This window comes from Crinia signifera, chromosome 3, assembly GCF_055691185.1.
Source record: "Crinia signifera chromosome 3, ASM5569118v1, whole genome shotgun sequence".
Classification (NCBI taxonomy): Eukaryota; Metazoa; Chordata; class Amphibia; order Anura; family Myobatrachidae; genus Crinia; species Crinia signifera.
The window spans coordinates 220,253,968-220,275,316 of NC_139219.1; the positions used below are offsets into that span (position 1 = coordinate 220,253,968).

Here is a 21,349-nt window from a genome sequence, read left to right on the forward strand (position 1 = left end):
TAAGAGCTACTATACTTGCTAAAGTGCTGGGAAATGGTGCTGATGATTCAATGTAAATGTATCTATCTCTCATTCCCTTTCCCCAAAAATGTAACAGTGTAATGTGGGCTAGGTGACATGAGGGAGATTGCTAGACTAATGAGGGAGAGAGGGAGATTGCTGCTATTTCATGCAGTCTGCAGATTGGAGGGGTAAGCGGTACGTTGTCTACAAGTGGCAAAAAGTGTACAATGGCCCTTGTTTTGCGTGTTCGCACAAGGGAGCAATGATTTGGGACTGCGCATGTGCAGGCTCCGCTTGCTAGCGGCCGTGGCTATTTGATTATTCACCGGCAAGTTCACACGGAGCAGTGTGAGCAGGGCTCGGCGTGGATGGGTAGCGCCCATGGGAACGCCCATTCATGAAACATGAATGCTGGAAAATCCCATGGGGGCGGGCAGCTGACATCACCGGATGTCAGCTGCTGCCCTCTTACCCTACAGAGACTTTCCAGTACTTGAGAAATTATTTGATGGTCGCGACCATCAAATGATTTCTGCGGGCGGCATTTAGATGACACGCAAAGCTGTGAATTTTGCAGCTTTGCAGGTGAATCAGAATGGCCTCCATAGTGAGGAAGAGAGAATTGTTGGAATGTACACTAAATGGTGAGTGAATCCAGGCTAAATAAACAAGAGTTGACTGAGTATAAAAGAGGCAAAACATGAGTTGGAAATAGAGGTCACTGCTTATGGGGAGGGCAGACTGACCGTAGAGCTTTTCAAAGACAAACAAGCTGAACAAGGTGACTTGGGAAGGTTACAATGGAACTGTTGTGGTTACCATGGAACTGTTGTGGTAGGAAACAATATCATCCATATGCATAAGTAAATTTGACAGAAAATCTGACCAGAATAACCGCCTAGGCAGCATGTACAAATGTTTTCAGACCTAGGGCGGGATGTATTAAAATACATCGCCGCCCTTCGCGCCCCCCCCCGCCGCGATGCCGCCGCATATGTACTAACATATGCGGCTGGCATCGCGATGCGGTGACGGAGCCCCCCCGCGATACCTGTACTGTGGTCTGCGGGGGGGCTCCGTCACCTCCCAGCCGGCTTTTGCTGCCTACACGCCGGGGACAGCTAAGCAAGCTGTCCCCGGCGCTTCCTCCTCCCCCTGCAGCCGGAAGGACGTCCGGCTGCGTTGCTAGGGGGAGGAAGGGCTTACCTTCCGGGGTCCAGGAGGACCTGCAAGAAGGTAAGCCCAAGGGAGGGGGGAGAGGGGGGGTCTGCGAGGCGGCGGGGTTGCGGCGACGCGGCGGGTGGCGAAAAGAAGCCCATAGGCTTCTATAGGGTATCGCCACCCAAAGGTGGCGATACCCTGCCCTGCGGTGACGTGGCGAACGGGTTTTAGTACATAGGAAAATGCGGTAAAACGGGGGTTTTACCGCATTTTCCCTTTAGTACATCTCGCCCCTACACTGTTAAACAGTGAAAAAAAAAACAAAGGTTTAGAAGGAAGCACCCTACACAAGGATCTCACTGGAAAATGTCAATATGCTGATTCTTTGCGCCAGCGTTTAATATTCATGTCCCAATCTGCCTTTTAGCTCGTCTTCTTACTCAGCTCATGTTTCTCATTCGGACACCCCCAAGCACTCTCGCTTCACATATTTAAATGTCCATTTCCATTCTAGAATGGGGGACATTTTAAAAGGGAGAAGGGAGAAAGAAATGAGCTACTGACAATTCCTGAGGCTTCAAAAACAGTGAAGACAGGATTCTAAAAGTATTGAATATTTTTCTCCAGTCTCCTTTCTTTACATCCATAAATGTGTAAACTTGTACTTAGTCTTTATTTGTGCATGCTTCATCCTTTCAGTCACTCTTTTGTCTATCCAATATCCATAAAATCCATATTCTAGCTGTTCGGTATGATGTCAATGTTACATAGCACACATTCAACTATGCAATGCTACTGGCCTAAAGAATGCTATGTAGGTCAGTAAGGCATCCATAGTATTGCATTAGTATTGGTTTCACCACTATGCTGTTTAGGTATCTTGTGTTGCCCTACCTGACACCTACCTGAGATAGTCTCACTATGCAGTAGTTGGACCAGAAGGAAATACACAGAAAGTGTAAGAGACCATTTTAATCTCACCTGATGGAAAATGAGAGCCTGGGATATAAAGCCCCAACTATGACTGGGAGACAAGTAATGTAGGCACAGAAGCAGGACCAACATGAAGGCGATACTAGCAGAGGCATAGATAGGCTGGATAAGGAACATCATGGTCAAACATCCCAAAATCCCCAGGATGCAGGTGTGCCACGTGAAGTAGTGAAACGTTGGCCTGCGGGAGGAGAGAGATGAACATGTCACATGGAGGTGGTTACAGATATCATAATAATAGCATGAAACAGTCCTATATTTTTAAAGGCAATTTCTCATTTATGACTGTGGCAGACATAATGATGTTATATTTAAGACACTGAAATGTACAATATGTGCAGCTACAGAGGTTACTACAAATATAGGGTGGCAGCAGTCATTTCTTTAGGAACATTGTCATCCTGGATCAAGGGATCTGGCCAGACCCCCCCCCCCCCCCCCCCCGCCCGCACACAGGCCACCCACCTCCTCTCACTAGCATGTGAGGGGAGGTGTATGAGAACAAAAGTGAGAGGTTGAAACCATCAAATGATTTATCTCCCCTTCGGTAATAAAACAGACTGTTATTTCCCCTCCAGATTGCTGAATAAGGGGGCGGGCGCTTACATCATGTGACGTCACCTGCCCACCCGGAGAGTTTTCATGGGGATGCCCCATACGAAGACCTCGGTGAGTGTGATAGTCGCCAAAGGCTTTCGTACAGTGCGTCTGTACATGAGCATATTCGTCCATGTGCAGCCCCGCAACATCGAAAATGGGGCAGAATTTGGGTCTGAATTAGGCCCATAGTGTACTAGGTATTTAGGATTAGAATATTTGTTACAAAGGCATTAATGTAATGTTACAGCTATTGTAAAGCATATTTACATATCAGTTTTCCTAGTAGTATAATAGGAACTAAAGGATAAGTATTATACTGTAGCAAAGGAATTGGTAGAATGTCACAATCTTGATGTAAACTGTATTTAGAGTGGCCAATCCAGGGATTGGGATCAGCGGGATCCCGAGATTGAGCATTTTTCAATCCAGAAGGATTGAAAAAATGCCCCGGGATTGGCTTCCCTAGCTGCATTGGACACATGCATCTGAGAATGCACCTGCGTGTTTGTCTGTAGATGAAATGTCAACAATTTCCAGCACTGATGCAATAGCGCTACTACACCATGGGGATTATTCTGGTTGGAGGCAGCGAATTCGCAGCCTTGCAAATCCACCAACCCCCACCTGCCGAATGTCCGCCCATCCACCTCCCCTTTGCAGCGTGGGTTCGCCCGCACAGGCTGTGAATGGATGTTTAGCATAAATATCCATTCGTATGCCACGGGTTACCTCCCACATCTTTCGCTGGTCGCCGACCATCGAAAGTTGTGGAAGCTACACGCGTATAAAAGTGACATTCAAATACAGAAATTGCACAAAACAGGTCGCAAACCAATTGGGGGCATGAAAGTTTTATGTAAGATCGTGCTGCCAGAAAATGCGGCTATTGCAGCGCAGATTTGACCAGACGAAGTCATCTGTCCGTACTTCAATTCCTCCCATTGTATATGTTGCAATAGTGCTATAATGAATAAGTATTGTACATGAATATGAATTTTAATATCTCCTTAAAAGGCTGTGCATTGTACTAAATGAAGAGAGGACTGAATTTTCTCCGGCAAGTACATCACTGGTCTAACAGACGGGGCTTCCACAGCATGCCATTCTCTTGCAAAGAGTAAAAATACTGCACTTCACATGAAGTCTGATAATAAAACCGTGATTTGCATATTTTAGCACCAGCAGTGCTTGCAATAATCTCATGATTATATAATTAAGACTCATATTTAAATGCTTTTTCTTTTCTCTTTTAATTCTGATATAATTTGACCCTTCTGTATATTTCTTTCAAGACTTGGTAGCTCAGAATTGAGAAGCTTTTCTGCATAGAATATTTCAGAGATGTGCATTTTAAGATACTCTTTAAAATGTCTGGTTCATGTAACCATGAAAACTTCTCATTAATATCGCATGCTACCAGTGTAAAAGTCAGTGTCATAAAGGTGCAACAATCATGATCGACAAAAACGAAAATAAATATATTTTCACTGAAGTTTGCTTTGTACGTTGCACTATAATTATAATCATTATAAAATTGGGGAACTTTGGTATGGGCATTTGGAATAATGAAATCAAGGGGGAATTTAATAGTTCATGGTAATTTTTCGTGAGAAGAGGCTTTATTGTAATTTATTTATTTTTTTTGGCAATTCAATTGAAGTTTTTTATTTTTTCTTCAGACCTCAAGTATACTCAACAATCATGTTTTTTATATTTTTCTTTGTAGAAACAGGTGGGATAATCACTGAAAGCATATTTCCCAATTCCAGCAAGGCAGTTGCACTATTTGAACACTGCCCAGTTGCCCCATCTGTGGGCCATATTGTTCCACAGCAAGTTGAGAGGCTTTGATCACAGTGAGTGATCCCTGAATAGATGCCATGGCATTTTGGCCGCGGGGGAATGAAGTGACCAAAGTTGGGCCCAAAGCGTATAAGTTGTAACTATGCCTACACATGTTAATGCTACACAGTGGTGCAAGTAGAAATGTATTCTTAGTGGTACTGAAAACGCATGTCAAAAAGAGGCGTGGACAAGTTTCATGGTTACATGAAACTAGTGGCTACATGACAATAATGGCATGGCCACATTATACCACACATCGTAATGCCCGTTATAAATTATGTCAGAGGTTCCTTTTTTGAATTGCGGCACCTTATAGTAGCAGAATAATCAGCATGGCACCCCTAGGCCAAATTATTCTTATTCAGAAATGTAAAAAAAATATATAAAATTAAGTAAATTGTGTTTATGTCATCCATAAATTTAATTTTGCGATTAGGGACAAAAAATTGCTTCTTTTTGTTCACATGTTTCATGATTGGCAACTATTAGCACTGCTTTTTCTTATTTACATTTACCATAAATAATTTACGTAGGTCCTGAACCACCAATTCCAGGCACCACTGCAAATGCCCTGAGGTACCTGGGGGCCACGGCACACAGTTTGGGAACGACTGCATTATGCCACACAATGTAATGCTTAATACACATTATGCCACACACTGTAATACTTATTACACAATATGCCACACACTGAACGCTTATTATACATTATGCCACACACCATAATGCCCATTACACATGCTGCACACGATAAAGCCCATAGCACATTATGCCACATACTGTAATGCCTATTGCGCCACACACCATAGTGGCCATTGCACCACACACCATAATTCCCATAACACATTATGCTGCACACTGTAATGACCATTACATACTGTATTATACAAAAATCTAATGCCTATTACATATTATGCCACACACCACAATGTATGCCCATTACATTTACTACACACCATAATGCCCATTACACATTATGCCACACTGTAATGCTGCTTACATACACTACACACCATATTGCCCATTACACATTATGCCACACACCGTAATGCCCATTACACATTATGCTGCACACTGTAATGTCCATTACACATGCCACACGTGGCCCATTACATACTGTATTATACAAAAACATAATGCTTATTACATATTATGTCACCCACCACAATGCCTTATAAGTATTATACTACTAAACACTGTAATGCCTATTACATATTGTACCACACACCATAATGTATATTACATATTATACCACACACTGTAATTCCTATTACATATTATGTCCCACAGTGAAGCTTCTTAATAGTCTGTGCCAGGAGTTTCATAGCAAAAAATGCAGATTCTCCATCTTCTCCAAGTGACGCCAGCATTCCCGGCCATCTGTGCTTTTCTAGCAGCTATTTTGGCAGGAATTCCTATTAACACTCCCATAACAGACCTTTACTGGACTTTTGTTGCATCTACATAACCCTAAATTATTTCAAGTGTTTTGCTGACTACTACGGTAATGTTATTATTTAAACTGTATTATTATGAGGCTTCAATCACTACTAATTTAAAAGAAATAAACAGCTTTTCTCTTGAACTTTTAGCATCATCAACTAACATGGAGTAAATAATACAAAGGGGCAGGATGCCCAATCAAATCAATTACAGATTCGATTTCATTAACGTACTGCAAACAAAAATTAATGTTAATAACGTAATGCTGCTATGAGTTAATTCAACTTTGTGCTCTTTGCATCATACTACTATTGACACAGAAATAGCACCATGCATATGATTTATTTATTAAGTTTCTTATATAGCGCACACAGATTCCGCAGCGCTTTAGTTATAATCAAAAATATGATCTATACTATTACAAAATACATGCTATACATGGATATTCTTCACTTCAGTCTGAGGCATTTCTTAATGATAAGCCTTCATTAAACTGTGCCAAGTGAAAGAAAATACCACATACTGTACTAAGCACACACTGGCCAATTCAAAGGAATGACCAATATATGTGTGTGGGCGATTCACCAACTGCCCATACACTCGCTGCACAGGCCTAGGGTGATTGACAGCAACTGTGTTGGCGCAGGTAAATAACTGCACAGTTGTAATGTCAGTCGATTGTGCATCGTGTATGCAGAAAATGCTACCCGATCCGTCTTAAGATATATCTACAGACAGATTGATCTGCAGATATATCTTTGGGGGGAACCAAGCTTAAAGCTGACCATACATTAGAACGATTCTAGGTCCGAATGCATGATTTCAACGTTTGTGCAAATCATGAGGTATTTTGGTGCGATTTGGGATGGCTTACAGTCGTAATCAGATCATATGTGTATTAAAGCACATATGATTGATCGTTCGATTGATCATACAACCTGGATCGTTTGCAGGTCATTCTAATGTATGGCCAGGTTAAGCCACATGTCCTATTACCATGTCTCTTGTCTTTCTCAACCAATGATGCAAAAAAAAGTTTTTCCTTACAAAATATCACAGTGGTTCAGGTGAATTTGGCAATCCAGTGGTTAAGGTCCCTTGGAAGCAGGATTATATGCACTTTCAATCAGCGTCCATACTGTAATCACTAATACCAAAGTCCTAGCCAGAGGTGATGGATTGGGAATGCTTTTAACATACTTATGTCCTGTGGTTCTCACCGGTCCATAATCAAGACTTCAATGGGATTTGACTGAGAATGATGCTCCCGTGTATGGAGATAGGCCACAGCCAACCAGACTCGGGTAATGAGGATATTATGTTCAGACAAAAAAAGTCTAGATGTAACATAGTACAGTTTGCCAGAGAGTCTCATTAGCACTTTTGTTACATAAACGGAAACACAATACACATAACCAATAAGCCAAGCTGCATTCTGTGGGCTCATTTATGAATGATCAGATATAATCCCAGTTTTGCACATGCACATTCGGTTCTGTAAGCTGCCAACCTGATTTCTCTGCTGGGTGATAGCCATAAATAAAACTGCAAAATGAATAGCTTAAATTAATGGCTACATTTTAATTAGAAAACCATTAGAACAAACATGATATATGTAGAGCTACACCCACTGTAAAAATAATGTGCTATGTAAAGTAATGAAATCCTAAATGTGAAAAAAGATGATACAATACTGATTGTAGCATATAGGTGAATTTAAAAAAGCAAAACAATAAAAATATATTAAAAGAAATAAAAAAATGTGTAAAGTTTACTCCATATAGCCAAGACACCTGCATGGTAATCCCTTAAGCCCCGTACACATGGGGGAGATATATTGCTCAGCAATATATTGCTGAGCAATATATTGCCCAGTGTCTCCTTTTCATCAGCGACCAGAGATGGTCGCTGATGAAAAGGAACCGCAGAGGTGCCGCAGAGGTAATTAACTGGTCGCAGGAGCAAGTTCCTGCAACCAGCGATTAGAATGGGGCAGAAAACAGGAGCGCGCACTCGGCGATTTATCGCCAGGGCACACTCCCATCACTGGCAATATGGTCGCCAGCGACCATATTTCCGGCGATTTCAGCCCCTATCGCCCCCGTGTGTACACAGCATAAGTCACTTAACTGTGCTAGCAAGGTGAGCGTGGTTGCGTCACTGTGTACATGTCTGAACTTCTCTAAAGATATCATCATACGATCACTACAACAACCTGCAGTACTAACATAATACTAATCGTGAATATTGTGGTTTGTTTGCAAAGGGGCAAACAGAAGAAAGAAAAAGCTTTTGGGCGCACTCTTAATATGTTATATGATTATTTTTAAAACATAACTTTTAATTGGATCTTCTAAAATAGGGTGACAAGAGCAAATAAAAAACCATGAAAAACAAATTAAGAGATGTATATAAGGAAAAATGTAGTGTGATTGGCTCAATGGCCTCTTGAAGTGTTTATCACACCTTAAAGGAGTAGCCAGACTTAAAGTTAAATTTAGCAAGGTCCGTGTGTGCCCAAGTTTGCAATCTCAGGTGTGTTTGTCCATTTTTGCAAACACAAGAATTTACTAAAGGCAAGATACTGTAGTGTTGCATAGACTAGCAATTTAATACAGGAGTGATCATGCTAATATAATCAAACACACTATCAGCCAAACTCCATAGACATCACTGAAACACAGGAATTTTCCAAAATACCATGTTTGCAAACATACCCATGAACTGTGCAAACTCGAACCACAATACACTTGTGAAATATACAGTATGTCTCCCTGAGCAGCGTGTTTTCAGAAGCCTGCACACATGTGATCTGTCCAGTGCTTCTCTGGGTAAAAGTAATTAAAGTGTTAAAAAGACAGAAAAGCACAACCAGCCCTAGTTCTAAAAGTACAAGAAAAAAAATTACATTGGAGCCCCATGTATTTTGTAGAACAAGCATTGGACTCCACTAACGGGGGTAAAGCAACAGATGAGAACACACTTGAGAGGGTTCTCACTCCTAACTTGACAGTTCAGGTCCAGGATTCCTCTGAAAGTATAGACCAATGCAAAAAAAGGATAACCCCCCTCCCAAGTTTATCCCTTAGCCCCGGGGTTATCCCTGGGCTATTGACGGCAGAGGGGTAAAAAAACAGCCCATCTAGTGTGCCCATTTTTAACCATATTGTTACCCTAAAACCCTATTTGATTACTTATTTCTTTGTAAGGATATCCTCATGTCTATCCCGTGCATGTTTTAATTGCTCTACTATCTTAGCCTCTACCACCTCTGATGGGAGGCTATTCCATTCTTACACACCCTCCCTGAATGGCCAGGTGGTTCCCGAAAATACTCCAGCATTTAGCGGGCCCTCACATTCTCCCTGCATCATCTTACTTGTGCTGGTGGTCAAATACCGACATTTAGGGGTGTACACAAAGGGGCAGGGCTTAAAGTATGCAAATTATGCCTCCTCTATGTACATCCGCAGAGGAGAAATGCAATGTTGGCAAGTATGGGCTATTCTACTTGGTAGTCTATGAAGTAATGTTTACTCAGCTTTCCCCTGAACCTCTCTCCCTCCACTTTCAGTGCATGTCCTCGTGTGCTACAACTTTCCTTCAATTGAAGAATGTTTCCCTCCTGGACCTTGTTAAAACCCTTGATATATTTGACATTTTCTATCATGTCAGACCTCTTCCTCTTCTCTGCTCCAAACTTTATATATTGAGATTTTTTTTTTTGTCGTTCTGTGTAAGTTTTGTGATGTTGGCCATGCACCATTTTAGTTGCCCTTCTTTGTACTTTCTCTAATGTATTTATATCTTTCTGGAGATATGGCCTCCAGAACTGAACACAGTACTCTAGATGAGGTCGTACCAATGACCTATACAGTGGCATTATTACTTCTTTAGTTCTGCTGGTGATTCCTCTCCCTATGCAACCAAGCATCTGACTGACCTTCCTCGTTGCTTTGTTACATTGCGTTTCCATAAACTGTGCATACAGTAAAGCGCACCAACACCTTTATACCCTTCTCAAGCCAGTTCTAAATCGGATGGATCCTTGCCAGATCTCTTGTTTCATGAAATGGGCATTGCTGGGTAGAAACTGAGGAAATGATGCGGTGGTATGCAAAAGACCTGTCTCGTGGAACTGTCATGGGCATGTAGCTATAATTTCAAACTATTGTAAGTTGCTTGTACAGCAAAGGGAAGCCGGTTTGTGATAGATCTCTAGCACCCAACATGAGTCAGATGCAAAAGCTGTTACTAATGATGAGGCTCAGCCACCAGCAGGGAGTCAGACAGCAGAGACCGAAGAGCTAAGCCTGCAATAAATGCTCTGTATTCAGTGTTTGGTAAAGCTCATGTCACTGGTGTACAGTACAATGCTCTATGGACAACATCAACTGTTCACACATAGGGGCCTATTTATTATGTCTCAGGTTTTAGACTTGTAACCTGACAAAATATAAGCCCCCAAAGAAACCTATGGGGGGCTGCTATTGCAATTGGAAACGGGTGAACTGCAGCCGATAACTCTGACATCTGCTGTGAAACCCCCACCATACCCCTATGGGTTCTTAAACTTTGCAAATACAACAAACAAAAAACTCTATTTTCAGGAGATTTTTGCTAAATGAGTTTTATCAATATGCCCCAGAGTCATTTTTCGTAAGGGTCGCGGTGTGACAAGAGCCGCAGTGGGACAGACATGAATGCATATGGATATTTCCCACCCCAGATACAGATGATCAACAACATACCACTGTACATAATTTTTTTTTTTTCATTGGATAGCCTTTACCTCACTGGGATGTAATTATCTGCCACTAATGACTACATCCCCTCTTATCTATGAATCAGCACCATAGATATTCCACATGTGGATACATTGTGTTTGTATACAATTTAACAGAAAGAACAAAAAAAACACTTAGAAATGCAAATTACCATTGTTGTTTGTCTTTTATTATTAATAGTTCTTTAGAACAAATGCATATGGCATAATATGCTCCCCTTTATATTTTTCTTTTGCTGTGCTACCGACAGCTCTTATTCTTCAGTATGACACCTCTGCTGGAGTCTGTGGCATGGTGGTGAGCGGAGCTGACTATTAGGAAGGTAATTGCAGAGGAGGAAAATGGCATTGTTAGTAGTCTAAACTAGGTCTTTATTGCAGGTGAGAATTATAGGGAGGAAAACACAGAAGCTAACACAACAATTTAACCATTTCAGTCTTGTGACAATGGATGTGTATAGAAGCAAGTTCAAAGCATGGCTGCGGCAGAAAATCTGGACGATTTGGCTAGAGGTGAATTTTGATTTGGATTTGAAATTTGGATTTTTGATGAGAGGTGAAACATTACTTAATAAACGTAGTAAAGTATAACAGCTGGTGATTGAGGTATTTTGTAATCTTGTTTGGGCTGTCTATTCTTCATGACCCATACTGAAAATGACCCCCACATGCCAGACAGTATAACAACTCATCAAGTGGTGTACAGTATACAGTGTTACGGATTTCATTTAGAAAGCACAAGCTACAGTAGATATATTCTACTGTTGAAAAAGTGTATGACTCTAGTTTAGTTTCACAACTCAAAGAAGGACAGGAGAGCGAACTGGCCATGTGGTGCTGTCAGATTACAGGAGACAGACGTGAACATGGCACATTTTGGAATGTTGACAGAAATCTACAGTACAAGCAGACAGCAATGAGAATTCCACACCGTAAATGATGACAGGCACCGTCCATTTAAAATGAAAAAAAGATAATTATGATTAAAGTCACATATTACTGCTAGTGGAGTTTACTAACAAAGAAACACAAACCTCTATTATTAAGGGAAATTATATGCTAAAAAGTAGCTGGATGTAATTGCTTTTAGAACGGATGACGGTTTTCCCTTTTTTTTTTTTTATTTCATCCTGACGGTGCGCATAATTTACACAGCTGCAAAAATGCCAGCTCACAGTGCAAATGATGTTTTATGAAGAAAAGCTTATTTATGTAGTGTTGTAATAGTAATGGCTACCAGCCCTGGAGGGTTGTAATAGTAATGGCTACCAGCCCTGGAGGGTTGTAATAGTAATGGCTACCAGCAGTGGTGCAAGTATAATTTTTTTCTTGGTGGTACTGATAGCCTCCACCAAAAATGGGCATGGTCATGTGTCATCAGGGGGCGTGGTCACACAAAGCTAGAGGAGTGACTAAACGACAATAGAGGCGTGGACACAGGAGACAGGGAATGACTGGGGGTGGGTTGGCTCTTGCTTGGGGGAGAGCCAGGCAGCTTGTGCTTACAATAGTGGAGCCTGCTCTTCATGCTGTCGGCGCTGCTGATGCCTGTCAGTGTGACAGGCTAAATCAGCAGTAGCCGGTAGATGCATACAGAACCAATCATAACGCTGGGTGGGCGGGCTGCGGATGCATTATATTTAGACTTAAAATGAAAATAGAAATGACAGTGGATCAGGGGTAAGTGGTACTGCGTACCTGCAACATATTTCTTACAGGTACTCCGTACCACGCCGTACCCCCTTACTTGCAACACTGGCTACCAGCCCTGGAGGGCAAACATGTTCCTGTGTTGGAGGTGTTCATCACTGAGGAGGTTATTCTGGTTGACTCACAAGGCTGCAAATTTCACGCACGGCCGCCCACCTTCCCTCGCACGCTGTTTAGCATAAACATCCATTCACAGCCTTTGGTGCGGGGGAGAAATCATTCGATGGTCACTGATCATCGAATGATTTACCCTAGCGCTCGCAGATCTGAGACGCCTCTGTGATGTCTCAGATCCGTGGGCACCCTGTGCGGGAAGCGCGCGGGCATCTGTCCTCCGCTGACTGCGCCCGGCATCATGGAAATACCATGAGAACGCCCAGCGTTTTCATGGGAATGACCACGAAATGCCCAGCGTTCCCATGGAAACATCCCCTGGCCTGCCGCCCCACAGCCGCACTGTTGTGTGTGGGCGCCTGGCTGCACAAGCGCATACATGTCTATGCGCATGCGAAGTTGCTACAAATTGCTCCCCTGCAAGTACATGCAGGTAATGGAGTAAACTAGAATAGGGTCCTGAACGTGAGCTAGGAGAAGCCCTTTTACATTGTGAAATAAGACCGCTTTTGGAATGGAGACTGCACGTCGGCAAATGTTCCAATGCCTATGACAACTCTAACCTCAAACTATAATGATGGAAACAAATTTATTCACAGAGATTAGATGTACTATTAGCTATAACATAGTGATAAACTCTACTCTAGTTTCTCCCATGCTACAGTACTATGCGATGACAACAGACACTAACGCAGGATCATATTTTTAAGTAATCGCCTATGCAAAAACATATCAAAAGATAAAAAAAAAATCCATTACATCTCAGAAAAATTCTTATATATGCTGCATAAAGCTTCTGGCAGTGTCAAGATACATTTACTACTGCAAGCCCAGGACTCCCTAAAATGGATGAACCAGTATTTTACAAAGGAAAAAGCAAAGAAAGGTTTAAGACTATAGGCCACTGGCTTCTAAATGGAGATCTAACCTATCACAGAGTAATGTTCTAGCTATTAAGCCAGCTGCTGGCATGTTGCTTAGAGGCAGCAAACAAATAACCAACAAATGTATCATATGTTATTATTACAAATGTTATAGCACAGTGCTACAGGTTCACCCCCCTCGATCACATCATCAACCTAAGACTTCCTTCAGCAATGCCACTTACCTAAGCTCAAGTGCCCTGGAGATACAGTAGCAGGTGCTTAGGTTTCAGAATAAGAGTTGTTAGATATCATTAAAAAATTTAAAGCAAACAACCCTACACTTGACATCTATAACTTTTCATGCAATCTAATCAAATATAGAGCCAGATTCTCTAAGCTTCAAAAGTGATAAAATGGAGAGTGATAAACAGCCAGCCAATCAGCTCCTATCTGCCATGTCATAGACTGTGTTTGAAAAATTCCAGACAGGAGCTGATTGGCTGGCTGGTTATCACTCTCTATTTTATCAGTTTTGAAGCTTAGAGAATCTGGCCCAATACTCTTTTCTCTAAGATACTTTGTATAGGGAGAATTTCCATCCAACCACACTTTGCATTGTATTGACCTATTCAGATGCGGTATATATTTATTTCCTGTCATGGTAAGATGCTCGCTGCAGCACCTCTTCCAGACTCTGGACATACTGTAGAGCAGGGGTGGGGAAACTTTTTTGTGCAAAGTGCCGTTTGTAGGGGAAAAAAAATCCTTCGGGGGCCATATGTAAAAATTTCTCTTACAAATTGTCCTGCTGCAGCTGTTCCATGCTTCAGAGGCTGCCGCTGACTAGGACTGACAGTCTCCGGCTGCTGTTAATTAAGAGGAATCTCACGAGAACTACCGACCTCTCGCGAGAATTCCCCTGTACTTGACTCCCGGCAAAGCTGCCAGGCGGGTGGGAGGGCCACTCAGACCGGCTACGGGGGGCGCATACGGCCCCCGGGGTTGAGGTTCCCCACCCCTGCTGTAGAGGTAGCCAAAAGCACTTTGACCCAAATATGTACACAGTCTGTCCTATTTTTTTATGAGAACTAGTTTTATAAACTTGAAATGCACCATCTCTACCAGAGGGAGAGGCTATCCAGACAGCTGTCTGTATTACACTGAGTACCACTTAACAAGATAGTAGGCTGTCTTGCTCCTATATTACGTTGAAGTCCCCTCCTGCAAGGACGCCTCTCTACTGCAGTTGCAGCCGTCTACACAAGAGTCAGAGCTATATTAGAACTCTCATCCCCTACTGCTCACTTTAGATGCTAAATAAATGTATGATTTATCTTAACAATTTAGCTGTGGTCCTCAGCAGGTTAAAAAAATACAGTCAACTATTTAAGGATCAAATCTCACGTGGACATACGATGTTTGATATAACTAAAGCAGTGTTACTGACACCTCACGATTAGTCAGTTCAGACTGTATTTGGGTTTGGTGAATTACTTGCTCCAAATATTTCTGACATGTTGCACCACTTAAGAAGAATGCAAAAGAATGTTTGCCTGACTGTAAGTAAGCATTATCTATATAATACAAGTTGTCATTTTGTTTGTCTGTTTCATCCGACATTTGATGGCCGCCGACCATTTTATGATTTCCCCTGCCTTCGCAAATATACGTCAGTGGAGACTGACTTATATTTGCGGGCGCCAGGACTAAGACCGGGTAGGAACCCCCCCAGGCAGACTTTGTCCCACACGCATTCCCATGGGAACACCCAGCATTTTCATGGGGATGCCCATTAAACGCTGGGCGTTCCCATGGCCCAGAGCCGCCACCGTCCACGTCCCTCCCTGCTGCGACCGGCCCGGCGACATTGTAAAACACAGAGGCTGTTTGCAGTCGGGGTTTGCACATGTGCAGAAATGTGCATGCGCAAACCCCGACCATAGGGGCAGGGGCTGAATGCAAAAGAATGTTTGCCTGACTGTAAGTAATCATGGTCGGCGACCATCGAATGATTGTGCCCCCGCATGCACGGCTGCAAATAGATGTTTATGCTTAACATCCATTCACATGTGTGCAAGTATATTCGGCATGCGAGCGGGGGCAGGCAGCTGTGCCGGTGGCGTTAGAGGACTCGCAAAGCTGCGAATTTCACAGCATTGTTTGTCAACTAAAATCACCCCTCTAGTGCCACTAAGACAGCACCTGATCAATACATTGGTCAGGTCACTAGTTTATTATGTATTTTTTTTTTTACATTTGATCTATGTAACCACTTTTATGTCTTATGGCAGCACTGTGCTGTATATAACAGGCCCGCCCGGGGGTGTAACAATAGCCCCGCAGGCCCAGCAGTCGCGGGGGGCCCTATGTAAGTGCGGGCGGCGGGGGTCTGCGGGGCTATTGTAATGCTGCTGTGCTGCAGCCGGGACCCGCAGATTTACCTGTCTGCGCAGCAGTCCTGGCTCCCCTCCAGGCTTCTGCTGAAATGAAAGTGGTCCATCATAAAATGTCCGCCCCCCTACAGCAGACAGTTCTCTGAAACTGTCTGCTGTATGGGGCGGACATTTTGTGATGGTCCGTTTTCATACCAGCAGGATCAAGGAGGGGAGCCGGGACTAGGGTGACCAACTCATCCCTTTAATCCGGGATACATATCAATTACACAGGTTCTGTGGCTGGCTTTCACCTGGTTTTAAACTGCCACACCTCAAGACTCCATTTCACCTGGTTTTAAACTGCCACAGAACCTATGTAATTAATGTGTGTCCCGGATTAAAGGGATGAGTTGGTAACCCTAGCCGGGACTGACTGTAGACAAAATCCACGGGTCCCTGGCACAGTGAGCACGGTGTACACGGAGAGGCATGGGTGGTGGTGGTGGTGGTGGGGTTAACTTTACTGGGGGGGGCGCAATTTTCAAATTTTTTGTCGGGGGGCGCAATTTAGTTACGCCACTGGTCCCACCTGAGTGCTGAAACAACCTGTCTGGCATATGGCACTGGGGTATTCAATCCAGGATCACGGTTGTCCATCACTCCCGACAGCCATGATCCTGGCCGTTTGCTGTCTGATCGACTGCAGAACAACAGACGGGATTCAATGTGCCGTCTGCCGATTGGAGTAAAGGGGGCGTGGCCGCAAAACGGCCGTGGATTGGCAATCTGCGGTCCAGGATCGTGACAATCCACGGCCTTTATCAGCAGAACGGGCCCGACAGCTTCTAAAGTTGGGCCCGTTCTGCCGTCAGGGGCGTAACTATAGCACCGCAGCCCCCGACCACCGCGGGGGGGGGGGGGAGGTGCTGTACATGTGGGGGCGCCGGGGGCTGCGGTGCTATAGTTACCCCCCCAAACCCCTGCAGACTTACGTATCTCGCTGGTCACGGTGGCTCCGTTCTTCTGATGAGGACCACGACAAAATGGCCGCCCCCATATAGCACACTGTTCTCTGAAACTGTCTGCTGTATGGGGGCGGCCATTTTGTGGTGGTCCTCAGCAGAAGAACGGAGCCGCTGGGACCAGCGCAGCGCGATAGGTAAGACTGCGGGCAGGGGGTTAGCATAGGCGGCGGGGCGGCCGGGGGCGGGGGGCGCCCAAAACGTAGCTACGCCACTGTCTGCCGTGTTTCCGCTTCAATACTGTCACTAAAGACAGCATTGAATAGGGAGCCGCTGCTATTTCTCCACAGATTGCATACCCTCCTTAGTATGTGCATAAGAATTGCAGAGGCTTTATTGACCTTTAAGTATTCTGGCTGGATGGAGGGTAGTGATAAGTGTAACCAAAGAAATGTTTACTTGGCCCTTGCTATTTATATAACTTAATATTGGGCATTGCATGATAGACTAAAACATTTGGTACTTGTGTAGTTTCACGGCGGCACTTCGCTGCAGATCGCATCGTATGCAAATGGCATATGCGATTGCATATGATTTGCATACGATTCGATCTGCAATGCGATTTAGCACACCCCCACTATCCACGTCAGCTGGTACGCATCCTCCCGACCTGTTCATACCCCCACTACCCACGTCGGTATGGAGTTGATTTTAAAAAGTGTGGCGAGCCCGAAGCGTGGCGAGCGGATACGGATTACTTGACGTGTATTCCGTGTCCCCTCGCCACGCTTTGGGCTCGTTTTCCGCGTCCTCTCACGGGGAATATTGCATACGATTTGCATATGATCTGCATACGATCCGCTGGGAAGTGCCGCCGTGAAACTACACAAGTACCTAACATTTTTCTTAGCTCAATTCCACTTGTGCATATTAAATACACTCATTCTCTTATGTGAATAAGACAGCAGCTTGTAGAAGAAGCAGCTCTTCAAAATACCTCAGGCAGTAGCTGGCATCTTCTGCAATACCACACAAATAACTAAAACCTTACTATAGTTGAATAAAGCCTCTGTGTCCCGATACGGGTATCAAAGCACACTTTTTTAACTTTTAAGTGCCTTCACAGACTAACTCAGTGTGCTAGACTCAGTTTCCACATGAGCTGCCTGTGTGCAGCATGCTATCTCCTCAGACTGTCATGGCGTCTGCTCAGTCCAATCCCTCTGTCATGCTGGATGTCCTTCCCAGTCCGTGCTGACCGGCGCCGCCATTGCAGTAGGCCGCAGCCATGCTGCATACAGACTTTCCCTCCACAGCCAAATATAGGCGCAGCCATATTTGCCAGTATCACATGGGCCTTTCCCAGCCAATCCACTGCAGCCCGCTCCCTGGGTAAATGGACAGCCAATCCTTACACTCCTGTAGGTATAAGTATGCTGGGAAGTGCACTCCTCCCGTCAGTGCTCCAGTTCTCTAACCACCTGTTGGATGTCTCTGTCTGCTGTGGTTGTCTGCTTCTTTGCTCCAGGTTTCAAGCTCCTGTGATGGTACTCCACCTTAAAGAGACCAGCACCACTAACTACTTTCTGGTGCCACCTGACTTCTGTTGATGTCCCAGCATCATTCTTCCAGCTCCCCTGCGATGTGCAACCATCGTTTAGCATACTAACCTTCAAGCACCGATTGTTCGTCTCAACATTGATTTTTCTTTTTTACCATCTACTGTTAATCTCAACATTGATTCTTCATTCTAACCATCAATTGTTCATCTCAACAGAATCTTCACACTGATCATCAATTGATGTTAGTGCATCTCCGGTCCGTTATCAACTATTATACGTCTGTCACCATCGATGCCATAACATTATCATCACCAATGCCTGTGTAGAGTTATTGTTTCAGAGACTGTTCGTCATTTCCATATGGATGTTTGTTATTGGAATCATTACCAACTGCCGCTGTTAACATCTTGCATGCTTAAATATAAGAGACTTTTTACTTACAGTACCTTGGTGTACTGGTCATGCCTTTGGGCTCAGTAGTAGTGGTCGTACAGGTCTAGGAACCCTATATGGGCCAACAGGTTTAAATACACTCCTGTCCTTATGCCTGAGGCTTCCCAGGGTCAGCCTCAACCCTCAGGTATGACACTGTGCGAATAGAATGTCAGGAAATGTTTCAGTGGGATACATACAGTACCAACAACCGGTGTTGTGGAGGCCGGCATTCCGAATTCCCTGGAGGGAATCCCAATGGAGATCATGTAAGTATAACAGCCACCACAGGCTTACTGTGGGGTAAGGAGGACCCAAGATGCAGAGTGAGAGAGAAGCATTTTGGAAGATAAGTACTTTTCTATCATCTGTCTCCCAAGCACCTTAGTCATTTATGCCCCTTTCAGACCGCACTTTGTAAACGGTATATTGCCGTTTTTTTACCGTTTTAAAACGGTAATCTGTGCGGTCTGAAAGGTGCAGGACCACTTAACTGGTTATAAAATACCGTTTTTTCTAACCGGTTAAAATGCAGGGTCCTACCCGTTTCAGAACCGGTATTTTAGGCTCAAAATCGGTTCTGAAACGGTATTTAGGACCCAGCCAATGAGCTGGGTCCTAAATGCAGCGCAGTGAATATTTAATGAGCGCTTATTAAATATTCACACCACTGGAGCCGCCCCGCGCCCCCCCGCGCACGTGTCGACACCCCCCGCGCGTGTCGACGCCCCCCACGTGTCGACTTACCCCCCTGCAGCCGGTACCTCCCACCCCGTGCAGCCGGTTCCTCCGTTGTGGATCGCGGCACTGCAGTTCTGTATGGTCGGAAGCACTTATGAAAAAAGTGTCTTTCAGAAAATGGCTGCCCGATAGGAAACCCAGTTTCGTATGGGGGCAGCCATTTTCCAAAAGTCACTTTTCTTATAAGAAAAGTGACTTTTGGAAAATGGCTGCCCCCATATGAAAGACAGTTTTTTTAAACAGGTTTTCCTATGGGGCAGCCATTTTCTGAAAGACACTTTTTTTCATAAGTGCTTCCGACCATACAGAACTGCAGTGCCGGGATCCACAACGGAGGTACCGGCTGCACGGGGTGGGTGGGGTGGGGGGGGTTAGGTCGACAGGGGTAGGGGGGGTGTTTGGGTCGACATGCGAGGGGGGGCGTCGACATGCGTGGGGGAGGGGCGTCGACACGCGCGAGGGGGCGTCGACACGCGCGGGGGGTGGATGTCGACACGCGCGCGGGGGGGGGAGGGGGGAGCTGCACAGAGGGGAGGGCTGAAGGCTGCACTGGCTTTGACCCTGTATTTGGAAAGTTTCCAAAAACGGGTCTGCCAGTGTCAAAAAATCGGCACTTAAACGGTAATATACCGTTTAAGAGCTGCGGTGTGAAAGGGGTTTTATCTGGCAGACCCGTTTTTGGAAACGTTTTCAAATACAGGGTCATAGCCAGTTATGCGGTCTGAAAGCAGCATTATACAGGTACTTGTTGGATGGAGAGAACTTTGAAACATGTATTAAGAAACATTAGAATGTTTTGTTTATTAACTTGATTGATCGATAAAAAATGTGTGGATACAGGATTTCACATTGCCAACTTTAGACATTTTAACATGTATGTTAGCCTGGAATAGCAATGCTTAGGTATTTCCAACCAATTATCCTGGTCTCTAATCATTCCCTAATGATATCTGAAGTTCAAATACTACTAATATGTGATGATTTTGGTATTTTGATAGTCATGTTAATTATTTGCTATATTTATGACCATGTTCTATGATTATTATAGACTGTAGCTATTCCCCTGTCTTGCCTTATATTTGCCTTGTACAGTATGTCCTTGATATACAGTATAAAATAAAACTGAGAGCATACTGAGCTATATGCAGTATACAGCCTCAATGCCATAAGATGCTTTGCCATAGTACTTATGTGTAAACCTGTGTAAGCAGGAATGGTGATATATCGGATACCTACTTTTCTCTATCCCCAAATGCAAGCAGAATGATCAGCACACTATGGGGTCCCTCTGTCAGCGGGACAGATCCAGAGTTTCTTGCAAGAGGGGGGCTGCAGGCAGACTCAAGTTTAATACGTATCTGCAGAGGAGAAAGGGCCCGATCTGCTCATGTGGAGAAGGCAGTAGTGTTTAAGCAGTGGACAGGGGCTAGAGGGAGCTTTGCGTTCCAGAAAGTGGGGATATGTCGATCCCCTTTTTTCTTGAACGGAAGAGCCAAGTGTCTGCGTGTAACCACACAGACTTCAGAACTTTCTATCCCACGCTTTCAATGGCCAGCAGCACAAGCTGAGGCTTATTCAGCTGGTGGTCTGCACCAGTGGTTGTGATGTGGGATGCTAGCTTGCAACATTGGTCATAGTGCTGGGATCACAGTTCTATGCAGAGGCGTCTCCTCTACTAAAATGACTTCTGCATACCACTACTACAGAAATTCATTGCATCATTGATCTTGCTCAGAATCAGGCCCTGTGACCAATG

The 21,349-nt window shown here is 44.2% G+C and overlaps 1 protein-coding gene across 1 annotated transcript in view; it reads right to left on the reverse strand.

Annotated features, from left to right (window-relative positions):
• LOC146064230 (solute carrier family 12 member 9-like) overlaps window positions 1-21,349 on the reverse strand; it is a 224,258-nt gene that overhangs the window by 26,323 nt on the left and 176,586 nt on the right. Inside the window, exon 10 of the mRNA XM_083177477.1 lies at window positions 2,146-2,338. Coding sequence (XP_083033603.1) covers window positions 2,146-2,338 — 193 coding nt within the window. The remainder of the gene's footprint in view (window positions 1-2,145; window positions 2,339-21,349) is intronic.